The 24,799-nt window shown below is 38.1% G+C and overlaps 1 protein-coding gene across 2 annotated transcripts in view; it reads left to right on the forward strand.

The window, feature by feature from the left end:
• Nucleotides 1-24,799, forward strand: part of CDH8 (cadherin 8) — a gene marked incomplete at both ends in the record, with an annotated part of 359,837 nt that overhangs the window by 176,307 nt on the left and 158,731 nt on the right. For both annotated transcript variants that reach the window (XM_082605979.1, XM_082605978.1), the window contains one exon: nucleotides 24,407-24,574. In XM_082605979.1, coding sequence (XP_082462105.1) covers nucleotides 24,407-24,574 — 168 coding nt within the window. The remainder of the gene's footprint in view (nucleotides 1-24,406; nucleotides 24,575-24,799) is intronic.

A 24,799-nucleotide genomic window follows, 5' to 3' on the forward strand; every position in this document is an offset into this window, starting at 1 on the left:
GTTGTTGAGATTCACTTAAGACTAAAATTCATGTCATTTTCAAGTCTCATACTATGTCTTAAGTGTCTAGCCAATGCAATGCTATTCTGGTACTTGCAAAAATGAGCCTTGATTCAGCGATAAATTCTTGCCCAGATTTAGTTCTAGATTAGATGTTAAGATAGAAAGATTCAAGGGCCACTGCAGAAGGAAGGAATGGTTATTAATATATCTCCCTATTCCAGAGGTCACTGTGATAGTAATAATAATAACAGTAAAAAAGGGAAAATATTATTGTGTTTCTAAACCACAGTATAGAGGGAAGAATTTATGTCTCCGTTTTGCAACTGACAAAATTGTATTTCAGAGAAAGTAAGGTAAAATGCCTTCCCCCTCTTTAAATCAAACTCTCTGTCAAATTATAAACAACAGGAAAAATAAAAACAAGAATGTAAACAACCACCACCTCATTTATTGAACACGTATTATGTTCTCAGCAGTGTGCTAATTGGGTTTGCATGTATTATCAAATTTAATTTAATTTATTCCACACAATATTTTGAGATAGGTACTAATGTCATCTCAGTGTTACTGAGGAGAGAACAGAGGATCAGAATTGATACATTTATTACACAAGGTGTTTGAAGCAAGATTCAAAGTGAGTCTCTCTGATTGCAAGATCCAGGTTTTCAGCATTCTCCTGTACCCCGACTTGACTTCCACACATTGTAGCTTGTGCCTGGGGCTGCCATTGGTTTACAAACGGACCTATAGAACTTGGAAGCAGGCCCAGGTCTCCTTTATACATAGACATATGAGGTAGTTTGGTGTCAGATAAGATGTGAGGAGGTAGTAATTATAAAATGAATTGTCATTTTTGTGAATAGCTTCAAAAGGCTGAAAATAGCTTATTTGTATTCTATAAAAGTTTTCTCTTTTTTTGTTTCCCTCTCCCTGCCACCCCCAATACCATATGTTTGCTTGTACCATTTTGGGCACAGACAGGGAGAAATGTGACATTTATTTAAAAAGCTACTAATTTGAGGACAGCAGTGAGAAAACAGTTGCAGTCCATCCTAAATGATTGAAGATGGAAAATCTAAATAAAATGCAAGGCAAGTGAATAATAAATGCTTAATTATCTAAAGAAATCAGGGTGAAGTTTCAGGACAGTCTAAACTGTCCTCCAGGCAATCAAGGGTATGAAAAATGACCAGCTTAAAAATAAACTAACTTAATTCATTGACCTTTTTTTGAAACTCAGACCATCTTTCTTCATTGGATACAAATAACATTTGTCTCAGTGGAACCTGTAAAAATGAGCTAAGGAAAAAAAAATACTCCTTGGGGAAAAAAAATTCATGTAATGAATGGTTGTCTTTCCTAAAAATCAAGATAATACACAAGGTCTTCATGGAATGCCTTTGGAATTGAGTCATTGTTTTACCTTCTGAGCCAAAGTGATAAATTGCAAGCATACAAGGTCTCTTTTTTAATCAGGATTACATAGATTATCATTTCCACTGCCAAGGGGTCTGGCCAAAGGATTTTCTTGTGCAGGCCTTTGAGAAGAAATATTCAGATAAACTCAGGCTGCCCAACAATGCCAGGATATGCACTGATGAGTGAGAATGTCTTTGTAATTCACGTCAACTCATATTTAGTCAACATCTACACTCTGATAAATCATGTGCCAGGCATTGAGGGTGCAATGCTGTGTATGATAAATCCTAAAAGAGATGTATATGGACAATCAAAATGGTGTGATAACATAGGACACATGCCAGAATTCATGACATAGGGACGGAGAGGAGTGCCAGCTAAACCAACTAGTACGGAAAGAGGAGATTAAAGAAGCCTTTTAAAAGGTAGTGATACCAAAGATTGTATCCTGAAAAACTGCATCCTTTAATAGGTGATTGGTCTGGGGTAGGGGGAATGGTTAAATAAGGCCTTTTAGCAAAGGAAATCAAAGGGATATGTGGTCAGGGGAAAAATTGGATAAGGAGGTGATATTGGGAAATTCAGTAGCTTTCACTTCCTCAATGTTATCAGAAGATTTTTACTTTAAGAGACATTTCTATATAAAATAAATTGAGGCTGTAATTTAGGAATCCAAACTCCTATTAATTTTCTGCAGGACTTTGGCTGAGTACCATCTCCTCTTGGGACTAAGTATCCAATTAAAAAAAAAATACTGATTATAATGCTGTTTCCAATCATTCATGAAATTGGAGGGAAAAAAAAGCATATACTCCATACTTTGCTTTTGATCTTGACAAATTTAGACTATCTTGAGTATTATTATTATTTTTTTCTTTAAGTATTGAAAATCTGTCAAAGTCATAGTGGCTGGTGAATACAGCTTTTCTTTTCTTTCTTTTTTTTTAACATCTTTATTGGAGTGTAATTGTTTTACAATGGTGTGTTAGTTTCTGCTTTATAACAAAGTGAATCAGTTATACATATACATATATCCCCATATCTCCTCCCTCTTGCGTCTCCCTCCCACCCTCCCTATCCTACCCCTCTAGGTGGGCACAAAGCACCGAGCTGATCTCCCTGTGCTATGCGGCTGCTTCCCACTAGCTATCTGTTTTACATTTGGTATTGTATATATGTCCATGCCACTCTCTCACTTTGTCCCAGCTTACCCTTCTCCCTCCCCATATCCTCAAGTCCATTCTCTAGTAGGTCTGCATCTTTATTGAATATTATTTTTATACTTTAATTTTTATTGAATCAAACAAAATGTGATGTTTTTGATTGGACATTTCCTCTTAGAACAACCCAAAGCTTTTGCATTAATGGTAGAGAGAAAGGTACTTCGGCATTCTTTAATACAATGCATCTGTTTCCACTAAAACCTCTGGATTTGGAGTGGAAAGTTTGAAAGGAAAGAGTGCCATGGAGAGGGAGGAAGCTGCTTAACCAATTGTCTGGGCCAGTTTCATCATAGCAGATAAAGAACCCCTTTCTAAGTGCTGGCTAAAAGCACCCATCGCACAGCCAACTCACTTTGAAAATTACAGAACACCCCAGATGAAGTTCTCCCATGAAGTGGGTGGTCAGTGGTGGGGAAGGAGCGGGTACAGCTTCTTCTGTAACATGTGGAACCTCTTCTAAGCCTCCTGAAAGAAGAACAGGGATTCTCCCTGAAGAACCTCAGGCATGAAGCCAATAGACAGAAAGATTGGGAGTGAGCCAAAGGGTGCTTTTCTCACCTGTGGAGACATCCTCCTAATGCACTCTTCATCCAATTTGTATTCTCTTTATACAGAAAATAATTTTTGAGGAAAAAATACAAGCCTAGAGACATCCCTTTCAAACATACACACATACACACACACAGAGAAACACACAGGTACGTGTTCAGAGCAACTAAAGGTGGGAGGAAGTATCAGTTTGTGAGTCTATGCTTGTTTAAGGCCAAAAGACTGTATAGAGAAAGACAGTTCCTTTATCATAATCCTTACATTTCAGATAGAAGAACCACAAATGGATGCTGAATAAAATTGTAGGTAGCAACAAACAAACTAAGTACCGGTGTCTTTGCACTCTTGTTTAATCCCTACACCATATGAAGTAACTATTTTTAAATGTCTTATTAAAGATGAGGATTATGAAGAGGTTTAATAATATGGCCAAAGTCAGGCAGGTGACAAGTATTTGGTATATATAGTTCAATATTTGTTGGAAAAAATGGATGAATGAATTAATGAGTGCGTAATGAGAATCTAATGTGTGTAATGCCACCTGTACCTATATTTAAACCTCACTGTGTTGTTTTAGTTCCAACTAAATGATGATATGATGATGACAAAATGTCATTTTAAATACCTAATGGATTAATGTTCTAATCTGCGCAGTATTTAGAGATAGTATTCTCAACAAATGCTATCCCTCCGTAGTCTTGCTGATGATTAATTTTTCATATCCCAGTGAGTATATCAGCTGGCTGCTTGCACACACTGACTTAACAATCATTTATTTCCCTGCCTGGAGTCTCTTGAGGGAGGTAAAGTGGGTTAAGTGTTGTGGTCACGAAACTGTTTTATGATTACTAAAAATAATCTCCCTACCCAATCTCCCCCCCAACCCAGAACAATTATATGTACTTGGGTAAGCTGAAAGAAGTGTGACTGTCATGTTACTTACACCTTTGAATATTTTTTAAACTCGGAGCTGTCCAGTGCTGACCATAGCTAGAATCAAAGTGATGTATCTTCAGAGAAACCAAAGTCTTTGGAGGTGCATGGTGAACAGAAAGCCTGAACTACACAGACTCCTCAACATGTAACAGCTGCTGTCACACTGGGGTGCTTTGGGATGGGTTTAGGTGGAAGCAAAAGCAAATACTCCCCCATGACACCCATCCAGCCTGAGTAGACCAGCTAGGATCAGGAATTTTTTTCCCCCACCTTACTATGAATCATGTCCCTGCAGAATTAAATTGTGGCTTCTATTTCTGTGGTGGTACTCTTTCTTTCCTTTGAAATATAGCTTTGAATTTCAAAATGGCTTAGGGAAGAAAGACAAGATGTGTTTTCATTGATTTTATAGCAAAGCATGGTTTATGTAAAGATATCAAAGATTAACCTTATATATTCAAAAATGCACACACACATACGAACACCCCTTTGGTGTTTTTGTTTAAGGATAGCAGGTTATTTGTATAGTTCCATCCCCACCGCACTCCATCCTTTTGGCCTACCTCTGCATCCCCAGCACTTAAGACTATTTTGAACATGTTACTGATGCTCAGTAATTGCTTTAAAATATTCTAGCAAATGTGACTTTAGATATAGCTCCCAAAAGAAGGATTATCTAACATTCAACTGTTCTAGTTTGGAAAATAGGGTATGAAATATCATAAAATGTTATCTATGGTTTTATATATATATGATTTTGGAAGCTCAGAGAAGGGGGTTAATTCATACTGGACACCACTCTCCTTAAAGCAACTGAGATAGGTCTAGTGCACAGATAGGAATCCACTGAGAGGCTGGATTAGAAGGAGTATATAAATATTTCATCTGTTTCCTTATAAGTCAAATTCTAGAAACATTCCTGTGAGATAATTTCCTCTGGACTTAAGCATGAAAGACCACAATTTTTCTTTATAAGAAAGACTATCCAAAAAACAAAAAATTTCAACCATAATTACAGGGAATCCTATCTAGTTCTCACTCTGCACCTATGTGCCTAGCGCTGTGCGCTCCTTGTGGTAGTTGTACAAGAAACATGTTATAAATGAACCAATAAACATGGATGATTAAATCAAGGATGAGCGTGGTTAGAAAATGAGCTTCCTCAGAAAGACTTAGATGTTGTCAATTTCAGATCCCAGAGAGTTTTGGATTTGAAAAATGGGTGCTTCTAGAAGCTTAGAGTATATATTTGTGTTCTCATATTTAATATATATTAACATCTGATTATTTGGAATGATTCGGTGTGACATGGCTTATGACAGACCAAGGACACAAGGATGTGCCCATAGATGCTACATAAGACTAGCCCATAACGCTATTGTGTCCGTTTATGTCTCCCTTTCCAGAAGCAATGACCTCTCATGGCAGTGGCACGTAACACTGTGTATTAAATTCTGTTTATAAAATCAAAGGGAAGGAAGGCACTATTTATTGATCATCTACTATGTGCCATTTCCTATAATTTTCATAGTGACCATGTGAAGTGGGTGCTATGATTCATTTTACATAAAGGAAATAAAACTCTAGGCAAATTAATTTCTGGAGGCTGTCCAGGTAGCAAAAGTCATAGCTGGTTTCCTGACCACATCTGTCTGATTGCAAGCTCTGCTGCATTAGGCTTTTTATGTCCTAATAGAGCGGACTGGGGGAAAAAAAACCCAACAACAGTGAAAAGTCAGTGAGTCCAAAAACTAAAAAGAAGAAAAAGAAGAGAGAGACTCTATAAACATTTTAATGCCCTCTTTTATATTAATGTTTATTTTCAATTCAGTAAATAGATATTTACTGATCACCTCCACTCTCAGGGACAAAATGATGAATGGGGTAAACATGGCCCTGACTTCCTGGAGCTTACAGAACAACTAGAGAGATTTCGACATTAATAATTATGTTAAAATACATCAATTAGATATTTTCTTGTTTATTGTCCAAAGTGCCATGAAGAAAAGATGTAAGGGAATGAGATAATTGATTTATTATTATTATTATGGGTTGTTGTTATTTGAAGGATTGGATTGAATTTCATGAAATTAAAGTGGAAAAATAAACAACATTCTTGAATAATGAGAATAATTGGTTCAGATAAATATGGATGATTCAGGAATATTGGGTAAGGGAGTCTAAAATAGAGCTACTTGCAAATAATAATCAGTCTCAAGAGAATCAGTTCTTTGTTTTTCAAAAACTGGAGGGACGTTCCACTTGGGGTGAAACCCTGATTCAGAAAAAAATTTGAGTGTAAGTACTGGTCTCTAGGCTTATATTTATTCCCTTAGTTAGAAGATTTTGTGGCTATAATATGGAAATAAATGGTTATTTCTACCCCTACAGGTTTAATCGATATATATAGACTAAATATCGTTTCCAAACTCTTATGTGCCTGGTACTTTGCGTAGAGTAAGTGAAAAAGACAAAAGTTTTGTGTTTTCCTAGGCAGGGGCTAAGGAGCATGTGGGTCTATAAATACAGTAAAGAAAAAAAAATGAAATGGTTTATTTTTGGCTGTGTTGGGTCTTCGTTGCTGCGTGCAGGCTTTCTCTAGTTGTGGCGAGTGGGGGCTACTCTTGTGGTGCGCAGGCTACTCATTGCGGTACCTTCTCGTTGGGGAGCACAGACTCTGGCACGCAGGCTCAGTAGTTGTGGCTTGCGGGCTCTAGAGCACAGGTTCAGTAGTTGTGGCGCACGGGCTTAGTTGCTCCACAGTATGAGGGGTCTTCATGGACCAGGGCTTGAACCCGTGTCTCCTGCATTGGCAGATGGATTCTTAACCACTGCGCCACCAGGGAAGCCCCAAGCCAGGCTGTTTTAGATGACCATGAGAAGCAGAAATATGGAAAAGTAAATTAGCGATTTTAGTGTTCGTAAGTTTAACAGGATTGAACTGGTTGGTAAATGCAAGCATAGCCATAATTAGATAGTTTTGTTTTTTTTAATATCTGTAGAGTTTCTTTAAAAGTAGTTTCCATATGCGGTAAAATTTTATTGTGTGTGACATAGTACTATTGGAACTTTCCTTTCCATGCCATTAACTTTAATAATATTGTTGTGGTATTATCTATCTTAAAAGCTACCTTTGCACTCTGACACCTGTGGTTCTCTTAAAGACAGGAATTGAGATCGCCTAGTTGTGCTATTTAATAACAAATACATTCATGAGCTATAAATGAAAATAATGACTATGTTTACACAATGAAACAAAATGCAGATTTGATTCCCTTGCTCTCATTCTCAGCAGAGTGTAAATTAGCAATCCCAGACACAGACAGTAATAATAGAAATGTACTAGGCCTTGGATAATAAAGCTAAAACATTTAGTGATTTGAAAGAAGTGGCATCAAACCTCACTGGTCCTCAGTCCTCTTGCAAAACCAGGTCAGGGAAAGAAGTAGCCCCATAACGTTCTCGTTCTCATAGGATTAACTTTTTTTTTTTTTTAACATCTTTATTGGAGTATAATTGCTTTACAATGGTGTGTTAGTTTCTGCTTTATAACAAAGTGAATCAGTTATACATATACATATGTTCCCATCTCTCTTCCCTCTTGTGTTTCCCTCCCTCCAACCCTCCCTATCCCACCCCTCCAGGCAGTCATAAAGCACAGAGCTGATCTCCCTGTGCTATGCGGCTGCTTCCCACTAGCTATCTATTTTACGTTTGGTACTGTATATATGTCCATGCCTCTCTCTCGCTTTGTCACAGCTTACCCTTCCCGCTCTCCATATCCTCAAGTCCATTCTCTAGTAGGTCTGTGTCTTTTTTCCTGTCTTACCCCTAGGTTTTTCATGACATTTATTTTTCTTAAATTCCATATATATGTGTTAGCATACGGTATTTGTCTTTCTCTTTCTGACTTACTTCATTCTGTATGACAGACTCTAGGTCTATCCACCTCATTACAGATAGCTCAATTTCGTTTCTTTTTATGGCTGAGTAATATTCCATTGTATATATGTGCCACATCTTCTTTATCCATTCATCATAGGATTAACTTTGTTCTTTCTGACTTGAGTCAGGTCACTTCAGTTTAGATGACTTGATATCAAAGTAGCATTTTTAGCAGTCATGTTCTGCTAACTTCATAAAATTGTATTTAAAAAATCTTTCCCTTGTGAGGCAACTGTTTGAACAAGAACTGTTAATAATTGGGTATCAAGAGAATGTTTGTAAGTGTGGTACTGTTTCTCACTCTGTGTATCTGTAGTTGTTCTACAATAGCTGGAAGGAAATCACCCCACCTTCCCACCGTGTTCTGTTTTCTATCCACCAGGTCTCCCAAATTACAGTCGTATAATATTAGAATTGTCATAATGGAATCTATTCTGAAATGACATCACTTTCTATCACAGCTGAAAATAGATATGGGGAAAAACACATTTAAAAACAGTGTTTGTCTTATTTACATTTCATATGAACTCTAAAGTAACGTGCCTCCTACACTCTGGAAAATAGTTATTGAAGACTGTCATCTAAAGCCACTGAAAAATATGCTGAAAGGAAGCAAAAAAGACAAATAAAAGCTCTGTGTTACATGTAAACACTTATAACAGAGCTAAGCTTCTGAATGGTCACTGTGTTTCTGAGAGAAAGAAAGATTCCATTGATGCCTATGTGGCTTGGAATTTCAGAGAAGGCAATATAGTGTGGGAAGTCATGAATGGGAACTTTGGAATAAGAGTTCGGTTCAACTTCTGCCGCCGACATTCCCGAGTTGATGACCATCATTAAGATATTTCCTGTCCCTAGGACCCTACTCTTTATATCTTAAGGATGCATGATCATAGCTACTTTTAGAGCTCTTATAGCACTATCCAAACTTTTGCAAAGATGAGGAATTAAAGAGGGTGGATGATGGTGACATGGTTTCTTTTCTCTTGCCCTGCTGGTGGTGGGCTAAGAAATTAGAGTTATTTGGAGTGTTTTGACAGAGTCAGCATAAATGTGGAAGACCATAAGGAAGAAAGAAAGATTGATTTTATTTATCACCCTCCCGATTCCCTCACATGAGCCTTCTTTGGATATTAAGTTCACTCACACCAGAAATGGATGCCTAGAATTCACTCATAATAATAGATTATTTGCATACATGAAGATAGTGAGGCTTATGAAATTTTATTTGCCTCTAAATATATAAAACAACAAAAAAGGATTTTTACACTTTGAAATTGATTGGGCAAATAGTTATTGAAAGAATGCCTGATAAGTTCAGGAAAAAGCAAAAAGCATCCCCATATCTTTGGAGCTCTCTGGGGCCAGTATTTGGCAACAACTGCTAGAAAAAGACAAAGGAAAAATTACAGATCTTAGTGATCATCAGTACAATATGCCTCTGTCTAGGACACAGTATATTTGATGTGTCCCATAGGTTTTCAGGAAATGTACATTTTTAACAAGAATGGATGAAAAACATGCTATTACTTAGGCACATTAATACTTATGGTGAGAAATATTGGAACTAGAGTTAGAAAATTCTGGATTCCATCATCATTTACTAGTAGTGTGACCTTGAGTAAGTCACTTATTATGTTGTACTTTGAAAGAGTAGGAAAAGTATGTCTTCCAGGCAACCTCACCCACATTTCTTTGATTTAATCCCTTGCTCTTAGAAACAAAGTGCCCGTGGTCTTAATCTAATACAGAGAAATCATGATGAGAGAAGGTAGGTGACGTATTCAAAGTCACCCAAAACATAAATGTCAGATTTAAAGACAAATGTATTCCTTTGTCCTCATCCAAAAATGTTTTCTCTGTATCACATGATTTCTCTTAAGTATATTGCACTCATGTTCATGCACAGAGGTTACTCCTAGAGTATTTCATTTCTCATTACACTGCACACAATGACATGTGCAAGGAGAGACTGCAGGTTTCTCAGAATTAGCGCCTTGCATTCTTTGTATTGTGGGAAGGTCAACAACAGATAAACACATAAACCTCAGGTCCTGTAATTACCATGAGCAACTAAGAGTTTGAGGGAGCCAGTCTTCTGCCTACCGTGGGTACCTCTACTAAAGAGAATCATGCACAGGCCCCTGCACCATGCCTAATGCTTGGCAAATAGTGGGTAATTAGTGAGTGACTATTGAATTGCATTGAAGGAAGCAGACTTTTAGAGATGATCGAGCTTCAATATTCATTCATGCATGCATTCACACAAATATAAATATGTATTCCCATAAAGTGTATCTTCACTTAGATTTATTGGAACAAAGACATTAAAAAGAAGAATACATACAGCAGGGAAAGGAGTATCGAATGGGGCATGAGAAGAGATTGATAAGAATCAGGAAGAGAAGAGAAGGGGGAGGCATGTAAGTTTTTAAAAATCAGTGAAGAAAAAGGAAGAGCTACCTATTTGTTAGGGTTTTTAATTTTAATATAGAGCATAAAAATCATAAGCCACTTAATGTATTTGAAGAAACAGAGCTCTGATGTATTTTGACAACTGTCACTAAGGGAACAATAGATGCATAAAAATCTGCTCTTACCAACCCTCTGTATGGTAACTCTCTATTAACTGGAACACCTACCTCACATCCCATTCTGACTGGTTTTGCCTCGGGCTTGCCTCCCAGGAAGGTCAGAAGGCTTCTTGTTTATACACATCTAATTATCTGTGTCCTGGAGGGACATAGAGATCCATTCCCCTATGTTTGCCTCTCTATTGTGGGGTATAATCATACCTGGATTTCAATATTCACAAGTGTCCAGGGCTAATTATAGTTAAATGTGTCCTATGTATATGAGAACCACCAATAACGAATAGCTCCTGCAGGTGACATATGTCTGTCTCATTGTTTTTTTTCCTGCAAGGTAAGTATCACTCTCCCAGCTTTACAAAGGAAATAGCTGGAGCCCAGAAAGCCAGGGAGTTGTAAGCCTGGTTACCCGGTTTTGTGTAGCTCTGCACATTGCAATCCTCCCCCGGCTTTTACACTTAGCGTATAAGGAATGTGAAGTTAGCCTCCTAGTCTGTCTTCTCCACCGTATCCGTAGTACGTGAAACAGTGTTCGATACAGAACAGTCATTGACAAACATTCGGGGAACCACAGATTGATTCCTTGTCAGCTATTTAGTCGTACTGCTTCTTCCCCTTATTCTGTACAAAAGAGAGCCCAGGGCATTCTGTGCCACCTGCCCAATTAAGTCCACGATGGGAGCTGAAAGGCATTGGCTGCCACAGTAGAAATAATTTTGGTGCGAGAAAAAAACCTTAAAAATAAAAAAGAATAAATAAACTAAAACCTGTGATAATAAGCAAGAGTGAAAAAGAGGGGCGGGTACGGTGCCAGGGGAAGGAAGCTAATGGTGCTTCTTGCACTGACACGGCTCTGATGAAGAGGGAATCACATAGCCCCGTTATTTGAGAAGAGGCATGAGGGGAGGAGGAGGAGGAGAATTCTATTTTGAGAGAAAATGTGAAGGAACGGAGGGAAGTCACTCTGCTGGGAAGAAAGCAAGCCTGCAGCCCCAAAGAAGAATGTAGGAAAATTTCAAAAACAGAACTTTGGGAATGTAACAAAGGGGTCAAGGAGGGTATTGGATTGAAAGGCACAAAAGGAGTGGTGAGATTTTCCAGGATTAGTTAGTTGTGAGATTGATACCCCTTAAATTATTCTAAACGAATCAAGTTGGCAGAGTGTCAAGTGATTTTATTACGTGACTCCTCTCAGTACTTGAACATGTTTTACTTTTGTACATGTCAATGGTTTATAAAGGTCTTTGACTAATAAACAAAACGCAGTAGAAGCATGACAGTGGTAGGAAACCCTAGAATATTTCTTTTGAGCCCAGTGGAGTTCCTGATTGTTACTTTGAGGGCAGTTGGGACAAGTTCTCAGCACACGTTTGATGCTCATGGTAGCAGCTATAATAATTATAGGAAGACCATCCCCTTCCTGGCCAAAGCCCTCTCCTGGAAGTAGGCGTGCCCCTCTGCCCCGTGTTAAAGCGATGGAAGCAAATTGATACCTCATGTCTCTGAAGCCTTGTGTTATGATTTTATGAATGGTAACCTTATTCACTCACATGTAGAAATCATACAGTGATCATCTGTTGCTAAACATGCAGTGACTCATGGGGCAAAAGCAGAATTTATTAGCCAAACATTTCTCTAAAAATTTGAGGTTGAGGATTTAGTTAATTTGGAAAATTTTATTAACAATGGCAATCTCTTCGCCAATGCCTGTCTTACTTTCTGCATTTTATAGATACTTCAAATCAGGGTGAGTGAGTCACTGGAAGCTCCCTGAGGGAGGTCCCTGAGTTGGTCTAGCACCTCTGGGTTAGCGATTACTGAAAGAGGAAGAGCAATGACGATTATTTGAAGCTTACAGGCAAACTTACACGCAGAGTACTCTGAAGTCAATGGTTAGTGATCATCTAGACCCTCCAAAGTGTAGAGGAGAGAAGTTGGTGTAACAGGAAATACAGAGAGGAATATCAGGTCTATTACTGTCTCAACCATGTTAAAGCTCATGGAATATAAATAATTTAATAAGACCACAAAAGTTCATTAGTCTTCATCTTTTAGCAGGAACTGCAATAGGTACCTGACTGGGTGGTTGTAAAAAATAACAATGAGGTGACAGTGATAATAATTTCAATACCTATACAGGTAAATATCTACTCTTTGCCAGCCATTGCGCTAGGCACCTTATATGCACATAGACTTTGTACCTGTGTAGGGCCTGGCACAAAAGAGGCTCAGTAAGATATGGAGTATTATTATTTTTACTGTGATTGATCTTTACAATCACCCAGCAATAATGTAGAATTAGTGGTAATTATAGTAGCAGTACTAGTGATCAGCTAGTTACTATTATATCATTGGCTAAGTATTTTAGATGCATTATCTTCCTTAATAATCATTTTATGAACACAAAAGCCTATGGGTAAGTACTGTCTCTTTGTAACAGAGAAAAAAACAGGGGCTCAAAGATGTTAAAAAGTTACCCAGGTTATTTATGACACTTGGAATCGGAAGGGTCAGAAATCAACCCTGATGTCCCATATCAAATCCTGGGCTCTTAAAACACCATGTTGCACTTGTCCATATCAGCAGGCTAAAATCAATATGACATGCTGGGTCTGATTGAGATCTGGGGTCAGACAATTCCTCTGAGGCATTAGAGGAATCAGGGCCACTTTAACATTTGGGGATAGTATCAGTTTTGAGTTATCTGTTAGGCTCTATGAGCAAGTGCTAGGTGCTGTTTCATATAACCTCAGATGGGTGTTACTCTCTGTGCTGTGTAGATGAGGAGACTGAGGTTCCAAGAGTTGAAAATAGTTTCTTAACTTTGGCTCCATTTCTTAGTCAGTGAAAACAGAGCCTGTGCTATATCTACTCAGCAACCCCCGCCGCCCCCGCTCTCATCTGCCCAAGTCCTGAACTGCTAAGAGAGAGCATCCAATTTTGTAGCGACCTTTGCTTTGCTTTTTTAAACTACCTATACTTATTATACATATAATTAGTTTTTGGAATTATGGCTTAAGGAAAGAATAGTGCCATCCTGTTCTTCACAGAAATAATTCCAGTTGATTGAGGAGTCCCTGGAAGTGTTTTCATTTAGGGGAAAGGAAATTTCACCTTAATTCTGAATAGGAATAATTGCGAGGATTTCAGTGTAACTCAAAATTGGCATTTTAAGTAGCATCAGTTATTGGCTAGCCTGTGTGTTGATGCTATAAATGGTGGCTTTTGCAAAACTACTTAATAGGGGAGTCCAGGAGCTACAGAAGCGACAGTCTGTAAACTAAATGCACTATGAACATTGTATGTAAAAATATAGAGGCGGGGTATCATTGTTATTTCACTTACAACTATTTCATATGTTATTCTATATGGATATGGAGATAGACATGGCTGTGATCCACGCAGTGGGAAAATGTTAAAGTTGTAGTTAAGTATATGGAGTTTTTTTTTGGTTTTTTTTTGCCAAGGGGCAGTGTATTATTTCATTAATAATTCACAATTAAGATTCTAGAGACCCAGATTTGTATCCTTGCTCAGCCACAGTCTGTGACATTGTCCAAGACCTTTCTCAGTGCTGGACCACATTCCAAATCCCTAATATTCATGTGATAATACATTTTCAATTCTGACAGATGAACTAAGTTTTCCTATGGATTACTGAAGGAAAATTTAGCCGTCATAAGTATACATTTGCCAAGAGAAGTAAATAACAACGGAACTTCAAAAATAGAAACACCAAAGCATCGCTGATAAAGCATATAGATCAAAAGAATTTTTTCATGAATTCATCCTTAACTAATTCAATTTTTGAAGTGTTACTAGTTTACATAGCTCATCAGCATCACTGTTTTGAGTGATCATGAGAATATCTGAAATATTAGAACAGTGCACCACAAATTTATACTGAGACATTCAATAAATAACTCAAATGTCAATTATGAAATGGGTACGATATCTAACGAAACCATGAGAACCCCTGGCTTCTTTAATCTGCAACACAACACACATCACTGGCATTCAGGAAGTGCTGTGCCCTTCCTCTGGCAAACCAACATGACCTTAAGAAGTGACTCTTGCAATGGTACAGAATAGCCCTTGAGTCTCCCTTGAGCCTTGAAGGCAGCAAGACTTCGTTTGAATATTGACACCCTCCTTCCCGACTTAACAGCTCTGTTACCTTATAACTGTATCTAAATGTCTCTGGTCCCCAGATGACAATTATTAATATTTATCAAGTGCTTACATACTTCAGGGCTGAGTCCCCAAAGCAGCTAGAGAAATTATCTACAATTATCATGTTTTTCTGTCTCTCTTTCTTCTTCCTTTTTCACTCCCTTGTACCTTCTCTCTTGACCTTTGTGTTATTTTCTTCCCTCCTACATTTGATGATACCTATTATGAGCCAGAGATGGTGTTCAGTTCTGGGTATTCAAGGATGAATGAGACATGGTTCCTGTCCTCAGTAATTTACTACCAGGATAGGTTGACATAATAGGGCAAGTGGTGAAATGGAGAAGAAACAGAAAAGTAAGTGACATGAGGAAGTTCCTAGCAAAGATGGGTAAGATCCAAAAGAAGAAAAGTCATTAGTTCTACCTGGGAAGGCTCCTTGGCTTCTGAAACATCAGAGCTGAAAGGATGGATGGAGTTTTAAGAGGCCCATAAAGGGCAAGTGTGGACGAGGATGCATTATGTACACAGAGTTGTGGAGGCACAGAAGCATGTGGAAAGTCTGAAGAAAGGTATCTGGGGAATCAAAGGCATATGCTGTGTAGAATGTTGTAATCAGGATGAATCTGGGTACAAATCATGTAGAGATCTGGATGCAAAAACTATTAATTTTTGTTACGTGAAAACCACTGTGGAGGCATTACCATTTTGAAGTTGGTAAGAGATGTTCTTGCAGCATCGCTGACTATAATCTTTGTTTCTAATATTTAAAATAACATTCGTTTACTTTATTTATTGTTAGCACTGAATTAATATCTAAATTTTATTTACATATATATGTCTGTATATATTTATAAAGTGTAAATACAAAAGCATATATATATATATATATATCTTATTTGGCAATTAATAACATTTTAAACATGAGATTGGTGAGCTTCAGGAAATTTCAGTGACTTGCCCAAAATCACATGGCTAGTAATACTCCTACTGAAATAAATTTTCATCTAGATAATCCCAGACCATTTTCTAACAAATGCAGTCCTATAATTTCTGTTGCAGAGTGCTGGGAAATGTGGCGGTGAACCTCCAATTCCTTCACAAAACACATCAAGTTATCTTCATTTATATTCTTTGCCAAATTATTATAAGCACTTATATAAGATTAATCATGGGATACATTATTTTTAAAATAAAAATTTTTAAATGTTATAAGCATTTTAAGTTGCTACAGAATTTTTTTTTGCTACAGAATATTTTTGCTACAGAATTTTTTTTAACATCTTTATTGGAGTATAATTGCTTTACAATGGTGTGTTAGTTTCTGCTGTATAACAAAGTGAATCAGCTATACGTATACATATATCCCCATATCTCCTCCCTCTTGCGTCTCCCTCCCACCCTCCCTATCCCACCCCTCTAGGTGGTCACAAAGCACCGAGCTGATCTCCCTGCGCTATGCAGCTGCTTCCCACTAGCTATCTGTTTTCCATTTGGTAGTGTATATGTGTCCATGACACTTTCTCACTTCGTCCCAACTTACCCTTCCCCTTCCCCGTGTCTTCAAGTCCATTCTCTACATCTGTGTCTTTATTCCTGTCCTGCCCTTAGGTTCTTCAGAACCTTTTTTTTATATTTATATTCCATATATATGTGTTAGCATACAGTATTTGTTTTTCTCTTTCTTTTTGAATTTTATTTTATTTTTTTATATAGCAGGTTCTTATTAGTCATCAGTTTTATACACATCAGTGTATACATGTCAATCCCAATCGCCCAATTCATCACACCACCACCACCACCACCACCCCTGCCGCTTTCCCCCTTGGTGTCCATATGTTTTTTCTCTACTTCTGTGTCTCAATTTCTGCCCTACAAACTGGTTCATCTGTACCATTTTTCTAGGTTCCACGTATATGCATTAATATACGATATTTGCTTTTCTCTTTTTGACTTACTTCACTCTGTATGACAGTCTCTAGATCCATCCACGTCTCAACAAATGACCCAATTTTGTTCCTTTTTATGGCTGAGTAATATTTCATTGTATATATGTACCACATCTTCTTTATCTGTTCATCTGTCGATGGGCATTTAGGTTGCTTCCATGACCTGGCTATTGTAAATAGTGCTGCAGTGAACATTGGGATGCTTGTGTCTTTTTGAATTATGGTTTTTTCAGGGTATATGCCCGGTAGTGAGATTGCTGGATCATATGGTAATTCTATTTTTAGTTTTTTAAGGAACCTCCATACTGTTCTTCACAGTGGCTGTATCAATTTACATTCCCACCAACAGTGCAAGAGGGTTCCCTTTTCTCCACACCCTCTCCAGCATTTGTTGTTTGTAGATTTTCTGATGATGCCTATTTTAACTGGTGTGAGGTGATACCTCATTGTAGTTTTGATTTGCATTTCTTTAATAATTAATGATGTTGAGCATTCTTTAATGTGCCTCTTGGCCATGAATTTTTATAATATCTGCTTAATATTTTATGCATTTGATCTTTACAACCTTAACTGCTAATTTAATATTTCCCATTGTTACATATTTAAATTACTTGCCTTTTTTTTTTTTTTTGGTACGCGGGCCTCTCACTGTTGTGGCCTCTCCCGTTGCGGAGCACAGGCTCCAGACGCGCAGGCTCAGCGGCCATGGCTCACGGGCCTAGCCGCTCCGCGGCATGTGGGATCTTCCCGGACCGGGGCATGAACCCGTGTCCCCTGCATCGGCAGGCGGACTCTCAACCACTGCGTCACGAGGGAAGCCCAAATTACTTGCCTTTTTAAAAATACCGTACAAAAAAGTGAACATCTTAATCCAAAAATTTGAGGGGTTAGGAGAAAAGAAATTTGTCATTTCCTTGGAATATGTTCTTAGTTTTAAAAATACCAGGTCAAAGTATCTAAACAAGCTTTTGATTCCTGATATTTAAACACATTAGCCTTCTAATTATGTTATATTTTGCAAAAGCACCAGAGATATCTGAGAAATATAGTTTCTCCAAATCCAGACCATTCTCTCTGTCTCCCTATCTACCTGTCTATCACCTATCTAATTGATAAGTTATTGGTCACAAAGAAAGGTAAATGCAGTTTTTTCTGAACCCTATAAAGGCTGAACAGTTTTCTAATGTTTCACTTTCTCCTTTGCAATGTATCTGTGCGGATTTGGCATTATTGAAGTTATTGTATCAAAGCTATTATTCAGTGATAAGGTGGGCATGCATTGAAGGGTCTTTGGTTGTATACCCTTCACCCCTCATAACTGGCAGCATGTAGTACAAATTCCATAAGTAGCAGAAAGTATGGGTGCAGGATATGACCCCCCAAAAGAATTTTTCCCTGATGAATTTGTACCACTTAACCTCTTAATTGAAAGACTTTTTCAGAGATCGTAAGATGATAATTGCACGTTATATTGGCAAGAGTTTGGGGGAATAACAGAGCTAGTTGTTTCATAACTAGGATAATGTGTTCAAGAAGTCTTACTCAAATAGGAGTTTAGCACAGCATTTTATATCAACTGCAATCTTTGAACAGCACAATCTGGGAGACCCACAAAGACTGAATTACAGTAATCAGCCCTCAAAATGACAAAGGAGTTAATCAGCATCTCCTTGCCTTTCTCATGAAGCCTCTCAATCTGGTGATATCACAGAAATTATAAAAGGAAGTCTTCGTGACGGATACAAAATGCTTCTCAAATGATAATACCAAAGACAATGGGAAGAAAAAAATAAAGACTCAAGTTTTAAATTTTTGAGATGACTGAATTCTAATCAGAAGTACTCCCTGAATGATGAGACATAAGGAATAGCTGTTTAGTACTTGGGAAGAACTTAGGCCAGGCTAGGATTTAAATTCTTAAACTTCTGCACAAGGGAAATCTCCATGTGATTGAATACAGTTAAGATGAAACCATGTCTTTTAAATACAGGAGAATCAAGCACATCAGTCTATTCACAGTAGGGTGGTGAATGCCAGCTTCAGAGCAAGATGATTCCCTCTTTCCCCTGTTAATCCTCCTGCCAGGGTTCACCTCCAATCTCATACCTTCCCAACCCCACTCCCAGTGCCAGGTTCAAAATCTCCATTGAATTCAATTCACAGAGAATGGACTAGTCTCATTAATTGAATTTTCTGATTAGATTAGATTTTCAAAATGGAGTTCCAGGGAAACACTTCTAGAATTTAATAGTTTACATTTCCCGTTTCTGAGTCTACTTTGCAGTTAATGTGATCAAGGATTCAGCAGGACAGGCTCATCCTTCTGAACATCAATTGTGGATTTTTCTACTTGAAATGTTAGAGCCTTCTATTTTCAAGGAAAAAAAAAATGTGTCCCAGGGAAGTTCTGTGATTTTTCCAAAGGCAACTATTTAAGGTGTCTAACTAAGTCTAAGCCCTAGACCCCTTCCTGAGTTGAAAATTTACAAAAGCCAAAGACAAAAGCTCTAACAGTTTGCATTGTATCAACTCCAAGTCATATGCTGAAATAACTAAATTGCTTAGAATAACTAAATTGATTTTCTTTTTTGTGAGGTTACTTACCAAACGCCTACATTAAGGAGTTTTACTAACTGCCCCTGAAGAAAGCATGTTGTATACTACTCGCCAAAAAATTGATAACTCTAATTTGTTGCCAATTTGGTGTAATGGAAGTTTAAACATAATATTTAAGCTTGTGAACACATTGCTGGGCTTTGAGGATGTGTGACTATAAGCACATGGGGAGACGTGGACACTACTTTTGCTTGACCACTACTTTGAAAAAGAGGAACACAATCTATTTCTCGGGAGATGGGAAGCTATTTAAAATGAGCACCATCAAAAGTTGTTTTAAATTAGTTTACTTGGACAAAAAGGGTATAAGGATCTTTTCTCTGTCTTCTTAAAATCACAGGTGAAAATGGATAAAAGTGCCATTTAATTGAGGATTATAGTCACATTTTAGTCTTCATAGTTCAAAAGTTGTGACTTCTCAAATCAGAGAGGGAAAATCACTTATTACTATATTTTCTCTTCTGTATTTGGTGATATTTAATACCAAACAATTTTTAAAACATAGAAGTCCTTCTCTTGTCCACAAAAGAAATAGCTTAAAGCTACTAATACTTGGGAGAATATGTGGGCCAAAGCAAATAACTCAGGGGAGAAGAAGTAGAAAGAATGTTTAAGACAGTTTTTTTTTTTTTTTCGTACGCGGGCCTCTCACTGTTGTGGCCTCTCCCGTTGCGGAGCACAGGCTCCGGATGCGCAGGCTCAGCGGCCATGGCTCACGGGCCCAGCCGCTCCGCGGCATATGGGATCCTCCCAGACCGGGGCACGAACCCGTATCCCCTGCATCGGCAGGCGGACTCTCAACCACTGCGCCACCAGGGAGGCCCTTAAGACAGTTTTTAAACTTCTGTTTTAGGAGTTTATTAACATCTTGCCGTATCTATGCACGTGAAATGATCTGCCTTTTGTATAGGAATTTAAAAAGTTAAGTAACATGTATAGATATGCCCCAACACAAGGAGAAAAATAGAAGGACCAAGGGCACTTTTGGTTTTTCTTATCCTGCTTTTATGGGCACAAGGTAGCAGGAAAAATGTTCCAGAAACTATGTCTTGGATTTTTTAATGAGTTGCTGCTAGTTGTAAGGCAACGGGCTCAGGCAAAGCAAAAGCTATTCATTACAGTTTGTACTGAAGCCAGTTACGTGTGTGGCACACCCTAAGGACATGGGAGACACTCCCCACTTAACCTTAAAATATCAGGAAACCTACTCTCAATGTTGTACAATAAAAGAAGAAGGTGTGAAACCTCCCAGGTGTGCAGCTTCCCAGATGGGTCATCGTCAGCAACTCACTTCACTGTATACGTATTATTCTCATGTTACAGATAAGGAACCAAATACCTGTCTTGTCGTCTCAAGGAGCAGTCCTTTAGACAGCTATATGCGATGACATTGATGTACTTTTGACCTGTAGATGTAAGAATGACATGGTGGAAACATGTTTGACACTTGGCTAAAGAACCAGTATCCTAAGCATATCTTTTAGGGTCCTGGCAGGAGTGGGGTGATTCAGGAGAGTTTAATGAGGGAAGTACTGAGAAAAGTATGGCCAGGTTAAGAGAGCCCATTAAGGAATAGGGAAGCCCACAAGGCCAGGAGCAGAAGTGCTAATGTCATTCCTAGACCTGAAGGAGGTGCTAACAGACACTAGAGTTTTGCTCTAGTGTTATCCCAAGATAAAAACTGTAGATAGCCAAGCATGTGATTGAGGTACTGGGTGGTCTGGAACCTCACCCTGCTCCAGCCTCCCTATCTCCTAGGGTAGTGTGCATTGGTGGAGTCTAACACAAAGCCAGCAAGTAAGTCCATCCATAGAGGTCACTCTCCCACGCCAAGAATAGGTGCAGAATGCTGGAGAGTGGATGTGGAAGAGCAGCTGGCAAGTGTTCAGCACTCGAACCAGTATCCAGATAAGCATTAAATTCTGTTTGGGAAGCCAGAAGGGGAGGGGAGACAGTACGGTTGGGTAACTACTGTGTGACAAGAACTTTGCATGATTTATCTCACATAGTCTTAGAATCCCCTTGATGAGAGGCTGATTATTATCTCCATTTAACAGGGGAGGTGAGCCCTGGTGGGTTTAATAATGTGTTCATGATCACAAAGCTCGTGTGAGGATAATATGAGAAACCGAACTTGCTTGACTTCAGTAGGTTGGAGCATTTATAAGGGGACTCTAACTTGTCAGCAGATGTGCATCGTAGGTAGTAGGAAGCTGTATACCATGATGCTGGAGGACATCAACATTTCTGTAATAGGTGGAAACCCAGGGAGCTCTTCTTGTCCCATTACAGCAAGGCCCTCTGTCATGATGCTTCACTCATATTCTGATACAACTCACAGACACTGACCCAAGTATGCTATTTTCAAACGAGCTTCAAAACTATTTTAATTCCATGTGTCTGAGAGACATCACAGTTTTTTTTTAAATTTACGCTCATGATATATTAAAAATATGATGAGAATAATACATACCAGTCTTCTCTGACTCTGAGGAAGCTGTAAAAATTCTTCCACTGAAGTAACCTAAGAGGATTAATGTGTAGACCTTAATCCATCAACTTCTTTGAAAACAGTTGCTGCCTCCCTTGAGGAATTATATCGCTTTTCTCTGATTATTAGAAGCTCTACATCAAATTCCAAAGTCCAATGGATGGCTTTAATTCATGATGACCTTAAATTGTGGTGGTACCTAAACTTTACAAACTACAAGTTACTCACGTTACTAGCACGGGGGTAAAACTGTTTTCTAATCCTTCTTACTGGAATTGGGCCCATACTGAAGATTCTGAGTCATGAAAATATACATCCATAGCGGAGTAACTGTGTTGGCATCTTGTCATGCTGATAATGAGGTTTTCTTATTGTTGTTTTTACTGTCTTTTGCCTAGATGTTTATTTTCCCCTCAGCAATGCCTCACAGTGATCCAAATCAGAATGATTGCTATATCTCTATTTTTTCTCCTTTCAGTTTTTTGTTTATAACCATATATGTATGACTTATTGACTTATATTACAATATGGTCAAATCCTGAAACAAATCACTGTATTGAAAGATATCAGTATGTTACTATCCATATTTCCAAATAGGCAGGGTTATCCAGTTGAGTGCTCCCTGAATGAGAAGCTCTGATATAAAGGTGGCTTCAAGGTTGAAGAAAGTGCATAGGAACTGACAGTTTTTCCCAGAGCCTGCTCACTGACTGGGTGGATTAGATTTCCCTGGGCACTCTTGTGCCTCGGCTGATACTTGAATGATTCAGGGACTTGAAATCCTTGCAAACCTTTTACAGACAGATAATATAATTAGAGCATATGAGTCCAAAAACACAGGATTACAACTTCAGACATGACCAAGTGATTCACTCATCTTCAATTTGAATTGAACATTTATGATGTCCCTGAGGTTAGAAGTGAGGGGCAAATTGTCTTTAATGCAGAGAATTTTCTTTCACTTGGTCCAGAGAGGTAACACATTCATTCAATAGGGATATTCTGGGCTAGTGACAAACACTTCTATTATGGGCTTTTAGTAATGTGGGGTGGGCATCTAATGGCATAGAGTTAAGTAAAACTGTAAGACACAGAAAAATATAGTATCATCATAATAAGATATCTGGATAGTTATTTGAAATGGGAAAAATAGCAATATCGATTAATATGGGAATGTCCAAGTTACTCATAGTACATTAATTCAATGAAAAATTATGCAGCTATAAGAAGTAATGAGGGGCTTCCCTGGTGGCGCAGTGGTTGAGAGTCTGCCTGCCGATGCAGGGGACACGGATTTGTGCCCCGGTCCGGGAAGATCCCACATGCCGCGGAGCGGCTGGGCCCGTGAGCCATGGCCGCTGGGCCTGCGCGTCTGGAGCCTGTGCTCCGCAACGGGAGAGGCCACAACAGTGAGAGGCCCGCATACCAAAAAAAAAAAAAAAAAAGTAATGAGTTGGGCCTCTAACCATTGACAAGATCTGAAAGATATCCATTGTGTGAAAAAAAGAAAGTCTCAGAACAGTGACTATACTGTGATCACATTTGTGGTTAAATGTTCATATGCACATTTGCACATTTGTATGCATATACATGTGAAAATATACACATCAATATGTTAGCAGTATCTGTCTATGAAAAGAGGTATGAGGGTAGGGAGAGGGCTAAATAAAGATTTTTCAAAATAACATCAGGTGTATCTAAGAAGATTTTGAATCTTTAATAAGAATATTAAATTACTAGTGACACACACAAAGAAGCAGAAGATGAAACCCTGAAAATATGTTAGAAAAAATACTAATATTTTAGCACTGATATTATGTTATTTTATATGATTTTATGTTTACTCCCTTTTCTTTTTCTATATCTTCCCATTTCTCTAAAATATTTATTACTTTTACTATAGTCATGATGTAACTAAACAATTAAAATATAAATGTAGTTGAACAATGCCTTAGGATTTAGACACTTGCCTATATTAACTCTGATTGGCATTTTATTTGTCTGAGTTGATTCTAATCATTTCTTTCTTTCATCTCTCTGATGTATTTGTGAGCCTCAGAATGATTTATCTTTGACCTCAGAGCCTTCTAGCTATTTGTGTATTTACGTCTCTTGTAGGGGAATTGGAGTCTGTGATAAATCGTTGGATTCTTTCACTTCCAGGATTTTCCTGAGTAGATGAAGCTGTGTTATGATTTATAGTTTAATTTGGTAGGCAAGAGTATGTCATTCAGCTTACTTTCTAAAGTATATATTTGTAAGTTTTTTTTTATACATTATAAAATGTATTTTTGCAAGTTATCCACTACTGTCTATGACTACAGTCTTCCTCAGTGTTGGCATCAGAGATGCACACCAGCTAAATGTCAAGAGAAAACAGAAAATTATCTGAGTGGGGTCCTGATGTATGCACGTGTGTGTTTCTGTGTGTGTGTGTATGTGTGTGATTCACACATTGATTTTTGAATGAGCTGTCCGGCTGAAAGTCATTGTCCCTTTTTTTTTTCCCCTCAGCAATTATAAAAACTGCCCTTCCCAATATGGACAGAGAAGCCAAGGAGGAGTACCTGGTTGTTATCCAAGCCAAAGATATGGGTGGACACTCGGGTGGCCTGTCTGGAACCACAACACTTACAGTGACCCTCACTGACGTGAATGACAATCCTCCAAAATTTGCCCAGAGTAAGTGAATTCCCCACACTGGTGACCATCTAAGTATGATGTTTCCCTTTGAATCTATATTCTAATTTTCAGTGATTTGAAAAACTGATAGCAATCACTGAGTGCTTATTATGTGCAAGGTATGGTAATTCATATATATGAAAAATTATGAACTCTCCTATCATTTTGGTACTAAATGTATCCTCACTTTACAGGTTTCAAAGAATTTAAGAACATTTCTGAATA

Source organism: Mesoplodon mirus, assembly GCF_964341445.2.
Source record: "Mesoplodon mirus genome assembly, chromosome: 19".
NCBI lineage: Eukaryota > Metazoa > Chordata > Mammalia > Artiodactyla > Ziphiidae > Mesoplodon > Mesoplodon mirus.